The sequence below is a fragment of the Mauremys reevesii genome, linkage group 16 (genome assembly GCF_016161935.1).
Source record: "Mauremys reevesii isolate NIE-2019 linkage group 16, ASM1616193v1, whole genome shotgun sequence".
In the NCBI taxonomy this organism is placed as follows: Eukaryota; Metazoa; Chordata; order Testudines; family Geoemydidae; genus Mauremys; species Mauremys reevesii.
The window spans coordinates 31,821,404-31,839,735 of record NC_052638.1 but is presented as its reverse complement, the minus strand read 5'-3'; the positions used below and the strand labels follow the sequence as shown (position 1 = coordinate 31,839,735).

The following is an 18,332-nucleotide window of genomic DNA, read 5'->3' as shown; positions in this document are numbered from 1 at the left end:
GTTAAAAAGGGGTGTGTAACTATCCTATTATCAGCAGACTAGATTGATTGCAATCCTTTAAACAGAGTTGAAAAAGCAATAGAAAAAATTGTCCCTGAATACTCATTCAAATCAGAAGAGAATTCTGATCTGCCCAGATCAGCAACACTTGTGCATTCATTTTCTGCAAAGATTTGAGTGGTTAGACTGATCTAGAACAAATATAGAAATATAGGCAAGAAATGAGTCTCATTCTAATGTATAAAGACTATTCACTAAAGGCAGATTTTGAGCCTATGCATAGGAGTAAAGGCCCACTATAACATCTGCAATTCATGCTGCATTGGCTAGTTACACAATTCACCCAATCATGAAATAGAAAGAATACCATGTGACTATCCATCACTTCATACATTATGAGTATTTGCAACAAAGTAGGAACAGATCCTCTGCAAACCAAAAATTATTCATAGTAGAAATGTGTGCATAACTCTTGATAAAGAAATGTGAGACTGACAGGGTTTTTGCAAACAATTCACACACAGAAGTAAAAGCAAACTGTGTTGGATAAATTAATTACTGTAAATAGTTTACTCACTCTGATTTCATATTTCAAACAACCATTTACTTTATGAATTTAAGAAATAAGGTGGGGGAGGGGGAGAAGCCATTTTCCTACCTCTTCCAGAGCCCATAACGAATCAACCAGAGGCTTGATCTTCTTCTCATTGTACAATGTTATGAGTTTGTCCATTATACTCTTAATTAGGCCACTTCGGCCCTGTTTGAAAAGTAGATTTAGCAGAGAAAATCCAGCAATGACTTTATTCTCTTCATACAGCTTGATAGGGTTCACTTTCTCAACCTGCCACCACTGGAGAGGAACAAATGGCATGAAGGTTACAATAATAAACCCACACATAGGCCAAAGGGTTCACAATATTACAATGTAAGCAAAGAGCTTATCAGGGATTTAGATGTGTTTATTCTTCCATGGGAGATGTAACCCAACATAGAATAAAAGTTCTCTGCAAATGGGACTCAGCACTTGATCAAAAGCCCATTAACCTCATGGATTTTAAGAAAAAACAAGGCAAAAATACAGAGGCACTCTTGTTTTGCTGACAGCTCAAGGGCTAGGGTGAAGGAGAGAAGCTTCATGAAAGAAAAGTGTGAACAATAGCAGCAGAAAGGCACAGTATGAGGAAATAGCTGCATGGAAAACTGAACTGTCTGATGTAGAATAATGAGCTAAAATACACTTGTTTGTTTTTTGTGCCCAAATTCCAAAAATTTCCAGAGCTGTCTTCTTTTAGTCACAAGGTTTGCACAAAGAAATGGGGGTAGACAGACATGTAGCAACCTGATTTGCATGTGAAGGTCAAATGCAAGTTTTTGAGGCAGACAGACAATTGGGAGGATGGATAATCCTGTGACTAAGGGGCAAGATTTAGGAGTCTTGAATTCTATTTGTGGCTCTGCCACAGTCTTCCTTTGTTACCTTAGGGAAGCCATGTAACCCCTCTGTAAAACCTCTTAACCCTACTCCCCCCTATAACGCATCCCACCAAAAATCCCATGTAAACCTTTCTGCTGCTCTTGCCTCTCTGTCTACCTCTTGCTGAAGAACTGTACATTGCTATGTTTGGGAGTCTTGTATTATCTCTAATGATGTTATTTTGTCTACTGTAGCTCCAGGGCACCCTTGTGAGCGAGATCCCACATCTTAGCGAGTTTTATTCTAGTGGGCAAAATTTTAATTAAAAAATTTCTTATGGTTTTTGGTAACTTAATTTTCCACAGGGTTAATTATATTAGCGTAAAAAAGCAGTTTACATTTTTATGAACAATTCAATGCACTACTTAATATTTTGATTAAATATTCCCTTTGATTGCCTTTTAAGTTTCCAGAGGTGGCATTATTCCCTCCGGTATCCATTACAAAGCACCTATTGACTCATTCTGGTTTAAAGCTTTTTAATATAGGCCTGGACATGTTGATCAAGGCTTTTGTTTTAGCCTGTAACTTCCATACAGTTATTTATCTCAGTAGCTCCAGGCAACCCGGTTTCACGACAATTGCAATGTGCAGCACACTTAGATACCAAGGTTTTAATCTTTTTTATGGAACAGTATAGCCCCCCCTAGTGGATTGCATTAGTAATCTTCAACAAGTCTCATTCTCCGGGCCTCCCTTGGTTTCAGATGGAGAACCAGAAGCTCAAGGAACCGATGTAACTGTTGCTTTCTTCCAAAACCTACAGTAGCTGCTCCAGATGGTACCAGTGGGAGCCAATTTCAATTTCTACCAGGGTTGTCTACACTACCAATTGAAAAACATGGTGACCTGTCTCCTTGACTTATTTCCATGTGCAGTGTGAAGCTTGCCTAGTCTTAGGCTTAAAAACAAACCAAGGCAGCGACAGAGACAATAGAATAGCTTAATGGATATGTTGGTCTTGCATTTCCCAATTGTCCCCATTATGTCAAACTAACCAGACCAGGTTGTTTCAGCGCCCACAATCTCTCTTTCTGTAGGTTCGCATGTAGATATTTTCTTTGGAGATAATATAGTTTTTAACAGTGACAGGAATGTCTTCAGACTATTTCAGCTCAATGTTTGCATCTAACTACAAGGATCTTTGCACATTTTAGCCCTCGCCATTATGTGAGATAGAACAAGTAGGAGGTAAAGTCTCTGAGTGTCTCTTATTGGGGACTTTGATATATCCTGATTTTAGCTGCACAGAGATATTTGAAGTTAATTTCTTCTGGGAAAAAGGGTTGCTGGTATGAGGAGGTGTTGAATTTTTAGCAGATAAATTGTGTGTGGTGGATCTCTGATTAGTAGCTTGTCTCCTTGTTTCTCATATCTGAAAGAATCACTTTTTGAGGTGGTTGAACTTTTCCTTGCAAACAATTTATATGACAGATTTGGCCTTTTTTCTGTTTGTGAATTGTCTGAACAGATTTGTTCGTTCCTTGTAACATGGCAGGAAATAACTTATTAATACTTCAGCTTTTAGTTTGTTCACAACATCAATGAAAAGGGTAAGACTGCACCATAAGAATTGAAGCATACATTTCGATGGGCCAATCCTGCAATCATGGGTTGTGATTGCAGCTTGTGTAGACACACCAAAGCTAGCATTAATCTAGCTAGTTGGGTGCCAAAGCAGCGAAGCCATGGTACCACACACTTCGGTGTGGACTGTACAAGCCCACCCAGAAGCCACGTAGTTACTCATGCACTGCTGAGGCTTCACTGCTCTGGTGTCCGAGTAAACTAGATTAAAGCTAGCTTGGATGTGTTTACATGAGGTGTAATCACATTCTAGTGTAGACATACCCTGTACAGCTCAATTAATTCCTAAGACTCTTAGAGATGACAGAACCCTGTGACTCAAGTATATCCTTGAATTCACATCATTGTGCATCCACATTAGAGAAGGAAAGAACCCCCTGGGAGTACAGTTGTATAGTGGATATGACATGCTACTACCAGGTCAGAAAATAAACTGATGGTTTAGTTTGGTCTAAGATATAAAATGACTTTACACAGATTATTGGCAACTCAAATATTTATTGCATACAGAGCAGACTCCTGACTAGTTGTCATACCAAAAGAAAAACATATCAGGCCACGCTACATTTACCACTCTTCATTTGCACTAGTGTGATGTTATATATTGGAGTTAGTAAACAATGGAATGGAGACAAATTAGGTTGGTATTGGTTAAGATGAACTAAGCTGCTAAAAATAATGGTTTAGGAGATAAATGCTAATAAGTGCGATATAACAGAACCACAGGAGTACTATACTTACTGATTTTGCAAAGCTGAAGAAGCTTTTTGTTTCCCCAGTAACCATATTAGATGAACCTGGAAAAAAGAGATCACATACATGTAAACACCCTTTATAACATGCCATGAATGAGGCCATTTAATTGTCTGCATTAAAAAATAAATCAATAAAAAATATAAAAAAATTGTGCTTTGGAAAAATTCTTCTTTTCTTTCCAAACTGCATAAGCTTTAATGATGCCCTTCCTTTTATCATTGGTACAGCAATCAAAGAAGTCAAGCTGATAACATCCTACACATTTCAGGAACAAAAGAAAGATTCGTTCATATCAAATGACATAAGCTTTCATTATTTCTGAGATCAGAAAAACCACCAATTCAGCCTCTCAGACAGATGTTCATAGTCAAGCAGACTAGATAATATTAGGTATATTGATAGCAGATTTCTTCCTCCCCATTACAGTTTCCTCTCTACTATTATAGTGTAGCAGCTAGGTGGCAGCTATAACCATATAGACTTCCCCTCTCAGTCTTCAGAGATATGTAGTCTCTAACTCTCCTCTCACAGAGTCTGGGGATGTTGCTGTTTCATTAGCAGTAAGTTACGTGGCAGTAGGCAGAGTTATAGGGAAGCAATTTCTATTATTAAATATGCTGAGTGGCCAGTGGTACATGCTGAGGCTCTAAAGTGTGAGATTTAGAAGTCTGTATTCAGCTTGCACAGCTTGGTGTCAGACCAAATGAAGTCATTCCTGAATGACTCTCTTTCTACAGTTCCATGCATCATACTACAGTTACTTCTGCCAAACTTCTAGCTTCATGTGGCCTGTAGAATAAGAGATCCAAAGTTGCTCCCCAAACTTATTCCTTCTATGTAGCCAAGTGATGTTCAACTATCTGAACCATATTGCCAGTTCTGCCTTTGGATATTTTGAAAAAAACAACTTGCTTTGTAGCAACTAGCTTCTCCTAATTTTTTAGCCTATGATTCAGATCCTCAGAAACTCTTAAATAGAAATGATTGAACTGATAAAGTGTAACATGACAGATACATTCGTCGTACTCCCCAGGGAGAACTTAGTAGCTTGGATGTTTTAAAAGGTGTCCCCATGCTGCTGGAAGAGGTGGGCAAATTGATATTTTTGAAATAAACTTCTAATTGTTTTGTTTTTACTCACCATATAAAATGTAAGTCCCAAGTGGTTTGAGAAGACTGAGGCCTTTTCCAGTATTTTCTCCACACAGACAATCCAGAACGATATCTACTCCTTCTGCTGAGATTCTAAGACACAAGGAGGGCAAATTTCACATTGCAACAGTACTCAAGACTTCATTTCTTTTAACTGGTGTATTATAGGATTAATGTTTACATAGCACCTACAGTTTGAAAGGCACTTCAGAGAGGAGTCAGAAGAGTTTATCATCTAATGTTAAGATTTTCAAAAGCAACTAGTGATTTTGAGCATCTCAGTTACAAAAGTACACAACTGGAGCCATTTTAAAAACACCCAATTCTCCAAAGGTGCTTAGCATTCACCCTCTGAAAACCAGGTGTGTCCACTTGGATATGCAGCAATGGAGACACCCAAGATCAATACTCACTTCTGAAAAATTTGGCCTAGAGTCTCAACACTGCCACACACAGTCATATTAAGTAGCATCTTACTCCACAATCAATCTCAATGAAGTTAATGGGGCTATTTGTCGAGTAACATACTACTCAATGTGCATAAAGATGTCAGAATCTGGCCTGAACTAAACATACATATGTGAGATGGGAAAGGAGTTGCAGCAAAAAAAGCCAAGTGTTTAGTAAATGATGGTTAGCTACACTATTTTTGTTTATTTCTTTCTTCTGGAAAAATGAATGAGGAAGAAGAGTTTAGTGGAGTGGTCAGAATGCTATAGGTGGTACAGATAATTATGGAGGAAAGAGAAGTTTGGCTTCATTGAGATTTGACTGGGATAGTATATTGCAGGATGATAAAAATATGTTTGTCTATCTGAGCAACAGTGTTGTAACTGAGGGAAAGAAGCAGAACATGAGAAGGTAGAAATTATATACTGTTAATCTCTGGCACAGAGACTATGTGGATAGTTGGGAGAGAGAAAATCATTATTTATCACTACAACTATTTTACAGGGCAAGATGAGAATCTAAAATAGGGAGGTTATGAAAATAAATCAAGAAGTGTTTATGCAAGTCAGAGAGGCCTGTGAAAGACTAGAGCATGGATCATGGGAATGGACAACTGTAATAACAGCATTGGTCTACTTCATAGAAGATATCGACCATGCAGCAGAAGTGCGGTGGGAATGTTTACTCACAATACAGCCCAATCCTCTTCACGAGGCATTCAAGTAAACGGTCTCAATTCTTTTCTCACACCAGTGTAGATCAAGAGTAACTTCACGGAGGTCAATAGTTACATTAGCGGGAAGCCAGTGAGAGATGACAATCCAGTGCAAAAAGCTACTCAGGTGACTAAGGGCTGAGTCTACGCTCAGACACATGGGGATGCTTATAAAAACAGCTCTTAGGTATGAATTTCTTCAGGGAAGCAAATAATTCTACATGATGCATTCTCATTCATCCCCCATGCAGATTCAGAGGGAAACTTAAAATCTATAGTTTCCACACTAGAAATAAATACTAAATTTGTAACCCTGGTAATGATGGCAGGCAGGGGAGGGCTGCTTCTGCATTCATCAAGCAAAGTAAAAAAGGGGAAATGGGTCATTTTCTAACTCACTTCTCCTCAGATAGTATGTTTTTAAGTGTCAGATCATGGACAGAATTCCATTTTGGATCTTTGATCTACTAGGTCCCTGCATTGAGTCAAACCAAGCTTAGAGAGAAGTCAACAGGAGCCGTCCACATGAATCCCAGGGCAGAATATGGCTACAATTTGTGCAGCAGAGGTTTTTATATGCAATATAGGAAATTTTATATGGTTCCAATAAATAACCTTGTTTGCAAGCATTTCTGAACTATAGCTCAGTATTTACCAGCCAAGAAAACCACAATCTTTTTTTTCAGGTGCAAAATATAACCCGACAATGTTTGGAGATTATTATTTTTTTTTTTTTAAAAAGAGAGAACTATTAGTTATTCTAATGTTGCCAGTAACAAGGTCTGATTTCACATTTCTCTGCACTAACTAAACCTGTGAGCTCCCACCTCCATTTGGACTAAAACCTGCTATTCTACTTTATGACCAAGTAAATAACCCTAGTAGTTGCAAATTATTTACCAGTTCTCTTTAATTAAACAATTACGCAAACCACTGGCGCATTATTCTAGGATAATTATACCCTGGGGACTATCAAAGGCATAAGGTGCAGTCAACAGTTTCTAATCCCCAAAAGCAACTATTAGCTTGTGATGACCATACCTCTTGCAATTGCCTAACTGCAATTAGACAAAGTCAGAGAACAGGGAAAGCTTTATGACCTATAAAGAATTTTTCATTTTCCTCAGAAAACAGAGATAAAGACAGCTCTCAAATGTCTGCCAGAAACACATTACAAAGACCCACAAAACATGAGAGTTCTTCCCTTAGTAGTATAACAGGTAGACACTGCTGATTTTTGTGGGCCAATAATTTCTCCAGGTGGGTAAATTAATATCTTTGATTGGACCAACCTCTGTTGGTGAAAAAGAGAAGCTACTGAGATACACAGAGTTCTTCTTCAGGACTGCTCAGCTCTGTGTGCTCAAAAACTTCTCTCTTTCACCAAACAGGCCTTGGTCCAATAAAAGCTATTTCCTCACCCACCTTCTCTCTCTCTAATATCCAGGGATCGGCACTGCTACAACAACAGTGAACACAATATTTTTTTCTACAGTTAGGTAGTTTGATGAGCATTCATTTGTAAACACATGGTACTTAATGTGTTAAGTACCCTTTCGGAATGTAATCAGGGCAGTGAATGTATCTTTATTATAAACATCATGCCAGTCATTGTTACTGCAGGATTTTGATATACAACAGGCCACTGCACTCTGGCAACCAAGCCATCTATCTACTAGAGCTGGTCAGGAATTTTCCATCAAAATGTTTTTTCCAATGGAAAATCCAGTTTCTGCAAGATCAACATTTTCCATTTCCTGATTTGAGACAAAACCAAAAATTAAAACTATTGGCATTTCCCCTGGGATGGACATTTTGATTTTCCACAGCTCCACTACCCACATTTCAGTGACACACTCATCACCCTGCCATCATAGTCACGACAAACCTAAAGAGGAAATGTAACATTTAGCATATAAGTTTTACCTTCCATTCCAAATAGCCCCAAATCACACACCCTGTGGACTGATCACAAGGGAAAATCCACTAGTAGTAAACCACAGGGAAAGCTACAAATTGCTGCCAGGCATTTTAAATGAACCCCATGTAGCAAAGTTTCTCCCCATTATAACTGGGTTCCACTGTAATAATCCCTTGGAACAGAACAATGATCACCTACGACCATAGGAAGTGGGGCGTTCCCAGGAGATTGCATCTTCCTCTGGTTGCGCACCGGAGAAGCCAGCATCCCCTGGGTAAGGAGCAGGGGCTGGTTTTGAATTCTGATGAAAATTTTCTTCAAAATGTCAAATGTTGAAGAGTGAAAAATTTCTGTGAACATTTCCCGCCCCCCTATTTGTTCAAATGGCCCTAGTACAGTGGGAAGTAGCTGACTCCTGGTCTGCTGCAGCTACTCCCAGAGGGAAGTGAAGAGGAGCCAGACCATCATGCTATAGCAGCTCCTCACTGGCAGTGAAAATTCACCCCTAGCAGCTTCCAGTGGGGTGAAGTGGGGTCCTGTGAACAGTCCAGGGCTGAAGAGGTGGTGCTAGGTGGATATTCTTTGCCAGACAACTCTTCTCCTCATCTATTGAAACTTCATGTCGAGTGAAATTTTCTTCTGATGTAACAGTGTTTAACAGTAGACAGTCAGACTACTCAACCCATGTAGGATGAAAGAGTGACGAACACTGTATCCAGCTCAGGGGCAGCTCTAGACATTTTGCCGCCCCAAGCACGGCGACATGCCGCGGGGGGGCGCTCTGCCGGTCGCCGGTCCCGCGGCTCCGGTGGACCTCTCGCAGGCGTGCCGAAGGCAGCCTGCCTGCCGCCCTCCCAGCGACCGGCAGAGCGCCCCCCGTGGCATGCCGCCTCAAGCATGCGCTTGGCGTGCTGGTGCCTGGAGCCACCCCTGATCCAGCTGACAATGCAGAGAATACTTGTGGGAAGCACAGTGTAATTACTCACACTAGAATTATGTCAGGATATGGGGACTAAACACCCTGATCTTACAGAGGAGTGCCACAGGATCTTCAACAGCCATGAATGGTAGAGACTCCTCCAAAAGTTCTCATGGTTTCTCTCTCCAACACCAAGCTGGGACAGCAATGATTGAGAAGGAAGCATGCCACCTACCGAATACCCAACACCACTTCCTGCGGCCTATGTTCTTTTGGGGGACATCCCATCTACACACTGAGCCTGCTTAGCTTATGAGATCCACTCTGATCCCAACCCAAGGTGGTATAAACTACAAACTTTGCATATATTTTGATGCAGCATCCCTTATGTAGAACCCACACAACATACTACCGGGGTGTGTGCATGTGCAATGGACATAGAAATTTCTTTTGCTCCCTCCAGCTGATTGAGGTAGTGCATCAGTGCACTCAGGACATATGTAACAACAAATTATCTTTATTTTTAAAGTAGAATTAGAAAATCGCAATGACATCAAATATTTGTTTCTAGAATTAGAGAAAATTTTCTTTACTTTCCCTGTCAAATATATCCCTTAGCAGCCAGGATTAATCAGACTAACCCAAAAAACTGCAAGCATTTGTGGAGAAACTGACGCCTAGGTGACAACTTCAGGAGGCTAACATTAAAGCAAACAAAATCTAAGTATTCACAATTCAACTAGGCACCACAGAACTCAAGAAACTAGTGGCTTGCACAGTATAAGAACCTAGACAGACAGAATCACACAAGGGAATTCCCAAACATTTTGAATCAATTACACCAAATCTACTAAAAACAACTGAAGTGAACAGCAATAATGAAAGACTATCAGCCTACAGGAAAATAATATGAGATTAGATTCCCCCAATCAATTTTTTTGTTCTCTTTCATTTAATTCCTTTGGCTTGTGGCAGGTATCTAAGTGAACATGATCGATAAAGCCCATGTTGGATCGTAAAGGAAGAGGGAGATACTGATTTGCTATAATTATCTTTTTCATTGGAAAGACAGAGAATATCTAGATTAGATCTGTGATTGTTCCAAAACCAACCTGTTTAATCGGTTCTCATATATATGCTTAACTCACTTTTCATAGTAATTTGCTAGCTCAGAATTGGGCCACAACCAGCCCGCATGACTCTCCTGCCCAGCCCCTGAGTCCCTGGCCCCTCCCGCACAGCCTCAGTTCACTGCGCTGCCAGTGCAATGCTCTGGGCGGCAGGGCTGCGAGCTCCTGGGGCTGTGCAGCTGCCGAGTCGTGGCCTGACCCGGTGCTCTGTGCTGCGCGGTGGTGTGGCTGGCTCCAGCTGGGCGGCACGGCTGCCTGTCCTGGTGCTCTGGGTGGTGTGGCTGTAACACCCCCAGCCACCGGTGCTCCAGGCAGCATGGTAAGGGGGCAGGGAGAAGGGAGAGTTGGATAGAGGACAGGAGAGTTCGGGGAGGGGTGGTGTAGATAGGGGCCGGGGTGTAGATAGGGGGCGGGGAGGTCAGAGGGCGGGGAACAGGAGGGTTGAATAGGGGCAGGGGTCCCAGGAGGCAGTCAGGAAGGAGAAGAGGGGTTGGATGGGGCGGTGGGGGGCAGTCAGGGGTGGGGGTTCCGGAGGTGGTCAGGGAACAGGGGAGTTTGGATGGGGTAGCTGCCCTGTGGGGGGCCATCAGGGGGTGAGAAGCCGGGCGGGGGGGGGTTGGAGAAGGCAGGGGCCAGGTCATGCCTGGCTGTATGGGGAGGCACAGCCTCCCTTAACCTGCCCGCCATACAATTTCAGAAACCCGATGTGGCCCTCAGGCCAAAAAATTTGCCCACCCCTGTGCTAGCTACTACTTGATAATCAAAATAGAACCCTTACCTCTTTACTTCTTGGACATAGTCTGCATTTCTGTCAAACAGGTGAGTTACTGAACCTTTGATTGCTTCATGCTTGAAAGAGGAAGCTGTTCCAAAAACAGTAACACTAGGGATCGTTGAGCAGAGCTGAGCAATGGCTTGACCCTGCAAATATATGGTTATATCAGTTCCACTGACAAAGTCAATTACTTGATTTTCCTGCCAATTCCCTCATAATACAATAAAATCCCAGGCTGGCCATATGCAGTTTTGAAAACGTTCTTTATATCCTGGTCAGACATTTCACAGTCACACAGTAAAACAGATGTAAACCCACACATAGCCAGAAAAATATTCTTTGGGGATAAAATTAGTTTAACAAGTGATAAATTATACTGGAGAAACTACCACACATATATCCCTTTCACAATGGTATTTTAAAGTAAATTCAGCTATCGTAAAATGTTCCAATTAAAGGGACAGCATCCACTTAAAATGATTCTTTCGCATGAAAGACATTTACATACTGCTGCTACTGAAGGATTATCAGAAAAATATTTCTATTTTTTTCCAGTTTGTTTACTATGGGCATTTGCCAGCGTCTTAGGCCAGATTTTTTAGCATACATTGGGGAAATCCACAATGATCGGTGGATCTTATGCTCACCTGTATGATGTGCAGCTTTAAGCTTTGAAAGCTTTCAAACACGTTTGTAACTTGTGTTGCTATAAGCACATGAGCAGTGGAGAACTCATTTACTTAAAATTACGTTGGGTGCACTGAGTAAGAGCTAAAGTCTCACAGAGTCAATGAGACTTAGGATTCTAAGGCCCAGATTCTCACAAGGTATTTAGGTTCCTACCTTCCACTGATTTAATTAAAACCAGTGGGAGTTAGGCACCTAAATACCTTATAGATCTGGGCCCTTATGAACAAGCAAGATATCACGGTTTTCCTGGTACAGTCATTTTCCTCCATTTGGGTGGGTTTTTACATAACTATTGTTCTTTGTGTTGTTGCTATTATTAGAATAGGATATGAAATTGTAAGTGTAAACAACTAGAGCAGTGTGGTGCTGCTATATCAGGGTTATGTAGCTCTAATGAGGAAGTCAGTTTATTAGCTCAAGTGTCTTTAGAAATGTGATCACACAAATTAGTCAGGTGTTCTCTCAGTAACTTTCGGTAGTCAAATGCAAAGGCAATTTTAGGCATCTGCAATAAACAGCAACCGTCAGAACTCTACCCCTGGTATCATATGAACACGACAAGCTAGAAAAATAAAGTCATATTTTAATGGTATTTTTAAACTTTAATTGAGTGGGAGGCATTCAAAATACACTGCCTGGCCTAGTGTACCTGCAATAACCACAGCATCTTGCTATGCTTACAACAGGAGATAAGCGTGTGAGAGACAAACATTGCATTTTTAAACATGCCTACTCTACCTGTTTTATCAGCAACACTTTACTTGAGGATTGGATGCCTGTTAAATGAGGGATGAGGAAGGACGTTCAAAGATATTTCACAGTTGAGGTTAATTTGTGCCATTTACTCAAATGCCTTTTTAAGGTAATTTTGCCATATTACAGCAGAGGAGTTGAGCCCCTGTAATCTTGCAAGCTTTTTTTTTTTATGTATTCCTTTTAGTTACTAGCAGAAAGTATGAAATATCTTGCAGTATTTTGAACTAGTCATGTTGCTTAAGCTCTCCTGAGCAATGAAACACAATTGCAGCTGCAGCTTCCTGCTGACTTTCACAATATGATGGTCTGAATTTAATAAAGAAAAAGTCACATTGCTCTTTGGTAGAGCCTGGAACAAGTGAGACACAAAATGAATCCTGATTCTCCTCCCACTTAAAATGAGACTAATTCAATAGTTACTCCTGATCTAACTGAAAACTAGAGCAGGTTGGAAAAATTATTTTTTTCCCTTCAGTTTGCTGATTCATCACAATCGAAACATTCTGTGGATACAGCTCATTTTTGAGTAAGTTCCTCCGAAACTGAGGCAGATTTCAAAACATACCCAGGCTTTCAAAGTGACAGACCCCAAGGCTTCCAGGTTCCCCTGCTCTGGGGTAATCTACCTGGTAGACTGAAGGAGCTGGGAGACTGAAGGTTCTGGCTATCTCAAGCTCTGGGGCTCCCAAGGCATCCAGACTCGTGGCTCCCTTTCTTCCCACCAGGAAGAATTTATTCTGAAGTTATCTACATGTGACATTTCCATTTTTCTGTTCCAGAATTTTGAAAAAAAATTGTTTTGTTTTCAATCAGAGCAATACCAAAATTTTGAATTCTGAAATCCCCTGTGACATGGAATTACCATGATGCTGGGTGCACTGAAAGCAGAATAATCAGGCCAGAAGCAGAGCTCTGCAAAACTTTCATATCAAGATCAGCTTTTTGCCTGATTTCATTAAATCTCTCTCCAGGCTAGGGGAGAGGTTTGTAAGTGTTTCTAATCAGCTGGGTCAAGAATGCACTCTGTAAGCAGAGGGGGAAGAGTCTGATGGATATTCACTTCCATCAGATGGTTGTGACAAGAAAGCAGCCACAACTATGTGTAGTATTCACTAAGCTTTTAATTAATTATTATTATTCACAAGCAAGATGTGGAGAGTGAGTCAAAACAAATTAACCACCCACTCTTACAAGGCCTCTGTACGTAGGACTCCCATTGAAACCAAAAGGCTCATAGGCTTAGGCCCAAAATACACAGGACCCCTTGCAAACTAAGGTCCAGATCCTGCAAGCAACTCCTTCTGGATGGAAGTTCCTGGGCTTGGCCAGAATTCCATAGAAGTCAATGGAGTTCTACACTGATGCAAGAGTCTGCTTGTGGGGAGCTATCTGCAGGATCTGTGCCTTAAACGGTCTGAGTTTTACATCTCTAGTCACAGTGGGCTTTAAATGCTCTGACTTAACATGGAAAGTTGTATTTTCTTGAGGCGGGGGAAGGAGATATTGCATAAACACTGAATTGCTTACATTTGCAATAGAATATAGAGTTATCCCTACAGTTATTTTATTAAAACAGATGCACAGAAGACATTTATAAGCCACATTCAGCCTCGGATTGCGCCTGTGTAATCTTACTGAGACCTGGAGGCAAGAACTGGCATTGTGATTCTAATAATTATGTCTGGCTGAATTTAGCAAACCCTTGCTATATTTCTAGCCAAAGGTTGGCATTTGTAAACTGCCTGCATAATTAGTAAGATCATTCATGGATAAACACACTTCTTGTTCATTCCAGCCAGAACTCCTGATATAAGTAAATATCAGTAAACAGTGCATTTATTTATACTCGGATAACTAGATAGCCCTGTGATGTTATCCTCCCACATAATGATAATGTAATTTTCACTGGAAGTCCTTCCAGTGGTGTTTTTTTGGGAAAGGACATTATTACTATTAATACTATGGTAACCCCTAGAAGCTTCAAGACTGGGCCCCTATTGTGCTAGGTATTGTATAAATATACAGCAAGAGATAGCACCGGTCCCAAAGAGCCTACAAACTAAGCAGACAGTTGTGGTGTTTAGATGTTGCTTGTAATTATTAGAACTGGGAGCACTGGCTGTTGGGAGTCTGAAAGGACAGGAAACAGGAAGGAGGGGGGAGGAGTTGAGGCAGCTGAGTGAAAGTTACACAGTGTGCAGCAGCAGCTTGGTAAAAAGGTTTCCACTGTAAAAAAATAAAGTCCTGTTGAAGCTTGTTAGTACCTTGCCTGCTTGATACAACAACAGTGAAGCAAAGGACGGGAGAAATGGAGGATGAAACCAAAACAGAGTGATTAAATGACGTGCCTGAACATAACACAGAAAAACTGTGGCACAGCCAGGAACCGAACCCAAGTCTGCTGAATCCCAGTCCAGTGTTTCAAAGCACCGACCATCTTTTCTCGCTGTTATCTGCCATTTTTGCTTGAGAGGAAATTCCTCATCCCTCAGAAACCATAGGGAATTCTTTTACTAGTCTCACACTCACTTCCACCTTCAATTGTCTATATTGTTTTGAATCCAATTTTAACCTCTCCCCTGCAAGAAAATTACATCATGAGCTTATAATGGAAACAAGATCTGGCTTTTGTACCCTTCTCTTAGTAGCCACACTTCTGCTATGGGACTGGTTTCATTTGGTGCCAGTTTCCATTTTGATGCCTCCTAACCAGACCGGACCGGTATGAACATGATGATAAATGGATATTTTGTGAAGGACGCTAGTGAAGTAAAACTCCGACCTTCTCATTGTTCTATAATATAATTAGTTTTCTGCGTACAGTCCCTCTAACTTGGGAGGAAAAGGGAGAATAAATGTTCCCTGAATCAAACACACTGAATACTGAAAAGGTCAAACTATTATAGTAGAAAACCACTTTATACCGGGTATATAAAAATTCCCAGTTTCACATTTCCAAGACAGTGCCAGGCCATTAGGAAAATGCACAAGAAGAAATGATGTGTGCCAAACCTGCTGAAGATTGGGTGGTGCACCCATTGTAGATACAAGCCTGACCAAAACCCCAGACTACAACATCCCTCTGACATTTGTGGGTGTTCCAAGCCCAAACTGGAGAAAGATGACCCTTACCTTTATAGTGGGCTGAAACAAGAACCCCGAAGAGTCTAGAGGCAATTCTAAGAAGGACTCTTGTGTACGTTTCTCTTATCCCCCTACTTCTCCATTCTCAGGACAATTGACCTTAATTTAATATCCCTTTCCTCTTGTTTTGGAGATGTAATTCACACGTTCCCCTGTGACCCTCACATACCAAGATACAGGGCCAGATCCTGATATGAGACCCTACATGCTTTTTCCAATGAAGTCAAGTAGCTGTGGACTCAAATACTTAACTAAAGATATGTAGAATCTGGTTGCATGCCAAAACAGTGCTGTGGCTATGCAAATCTCTCTTAAATCTCCTTTCTAATCCCTTAACTCATTTAGTTACCTTCCAGCATAGTTCAGATTAAGAGTTCATGTTTATGAGGTTACACATTTTAATTACAAATACCTGAGGGTCCAGTCCTGGGCCCCTTGCAGAACCTGAGTAAATGGGATGTGCATGGAGGACTTCTGCAGAGACTGGAGAGAACAGAGTCTTCCCCCTCTCCTGCACGGGAGCAGCAGTGGAGCTACTTGGCAACTAACCCTGGTGACTAACTGCTGCACAGGGCCAGCTCCAGACCCCAGCGCGCCAAGCGCGCGCTTGGGGCAGCGTCCCAGCGGGAGGGCAGCAGGCGGCTCTGGCGGACCTCCCGCAGGCATGCCTGCGGAAGGTCCGCTGGGATCGCGGCTCCGGTAGACCTCCCGCAGACGTGCCTGCGGAGGGTCCGCTGGTCCCGCGGCTCCGGTGGAGCATCCGCAAGCATGCCTGCGGGAGGTCCACCGGAGCCTTGGGGCCAGCGGACCCTCCACAGGCACGTCTGCGGGAGGTCCACCGGAGCCGCGGGACCGGCGACCGCTAGAGCACCCCCCGTGGCGTGCCGCCGTGTTTGGGGTGGCGGAAATCCTAGAGCCGCCCCTGCTGCTGCACATTCTCTACAAGGAGCACAATTTGGCCAGAGGAGTCAACCAGTTGAGGATATGCCAACCACAGCCCATATCTCCTGCTTGCTAGGATAGTTCCACTGGAGAGAACATATTTGTAATGGATGCAGACCTGAGAGGGCTTCCAGTGTCCTACCCGCTCCTTTCACAGCAGAACCATATCAGCAGCTCCACTGCCAGTTAGCCTTCTGCCTGCATCCTGGATGTTGTGGTGTTGGGGAAGCAGGCAGGATTGTACCAGAAGTAATGACTTACGCTCTGCTAAACCAGCCTAGCACTTATGTGATTAAACATGCGTGACTACAATACCCCCCCGCAGTCTCCCAAAAAAACAACAAACACACACCAAACCAGCAACAAAAGACCAAACCCACCAACCACTCTTCCCCCCCCAGAACTGTTAATATTTGGAAATAAATCTCCACGCATAACCACAGAACCGGTTCTTCCTTTCTGAAACTGAGAAAATAAAACATGAAAAGTCAAATCTCATTTGACAATTAATTTTACCTTTAATAGGACTTAGCAGCCTTTGGATAAAGTGAACAGCTGTTTCACTGAAATAATCAGTGTTATGATGAAGTATTTTCTTGAAACAGAATTAATCTTATTTCCAAAACCTGTAATTTTTATACTGCTTATCATGCACAATATCACAGTAAGAGTTTTCAGAGAAATAAATGACTCAGATTAAAGTGCTTCTATGGAAATATAAGGAATCTCTCATAATATTGTACTTGGCATACAAGCAAGTTTCAAAGGCTGTTTGATGGATTTTATTTACATGGACATCAATTTATAGAACCAATATGTTGGGTCACTACAAAATCTAATATAAATAGAAATATTGTGTGTGAATGTTTTAAGGTCTTGTTAAAAGGCCTGGTTTCTTTTTTTTTTTCCCCAAGTTCAGCTACTCACCTGCAGAGTTGGAAACCTGTAGTGTTTTGCTAGTCATACAGGAGAACCAAAAAAGTGAAATTTAAGAAACATAAAATTGAAATTGACAGTCTAGTTCCATTGTTTATGAATTTCATTCAATTTAGAGAAAAAGCATACATGATGAAAAGTAAATTCTATTTTTAAGTAAGTTTATTTTAACAATCTAAGGTGTTACCAGGACCACAGGAAAGTTTTTTTTGTTTGTTTTTAAAACAATAGATTTTTATCTTAACAACCTCCCTTTTGATCAAAATGGGCCAGATCTGCATCTTATATGAACTGGCATAGCTACATTGACTTGCTAACTTGCCCTAGCTGTGACTCTGACCCGAAATACCTTTAGCAAGATTTCTGTGTATGAAATTTGTTTATTTGATAAGATATAAATTGAGTCCAGCTTTAAAACCTGAGTCAATAAACCATCTAAAAAGGTAATGCACAGTACAGCTAATATCTCAGAATGATCAGCATCAAAAAAAACCAAAATATCCTTCTATTAGTCTCATTTTTCTCAAGTCTAGAGAGACTGCTCAATTCTTTTAATTTTTTTTTAAATCATTCAGATTCAACCTTGCATTAGATTCCTGTTTGGGACTGAATGTGGATAGAACCTATTATTCATTATTAGATTTTTTCCCCTGGTATATTCATATTTAAAAGTGGACATGAAGTAATGCCTATATTCAGGATATGTTAGGAGATATATGTGTTAAACATACTGAATAGGAGGACTGTGGGCAAGGATTGTGTAATAGCCTCTCAGCATCTAGAATGAGATATCTGAGGTGCAAGGAGACATCAACCTACACAATAACCCACTTCCTGAAGGTGTCATTTTTCAATTAAAATGGGGAAATTGGAAGCCAGTAGAAAAGGCAAACATTGCTGAGTAGTGAAATGGAATAGGAGAAATTCAAACACTTGAACAGATTTGGGATACAAGTCTGATTTTAGTTACACCAGAAGAAAG

At 41.2% G+C, this 18,332-nt stretch overlaps 1 protein-coding gene across 1 annotated transcript in view; it reads right to left on the bottom strand.

Annotated features, from left to right (window-relative positions):
• The window catches only part of VAT1L (vesicle amine transport 1 like), a 77,406-nt gene that overhangs the window by 38,173 nt on the left and 20,901 nt on the right, over positions 1–18,332 (bottom strand). Inside the window, exons 4-7 of the mRNA XM_039503363.1 lie at positions 10,886–11,028; positions 4,962–5,065; positions 3,806–3,861; positions 659–853 (exon numbers count right to left, since the gene is read on the bottom strand). Of these exons, the coding sequence (XP_039359297.1) occupies positions 659–853; positions 3,806–3,861; positions 4,962–5,065; positions 10,886–11,028 (498 nt within the window). The remainder of the gene's footprint in view (positions 1–658; positions 854–3,805; positions 3,862–4,961; positions 5,066–10,885; positions 11,029–18,332) is intronic.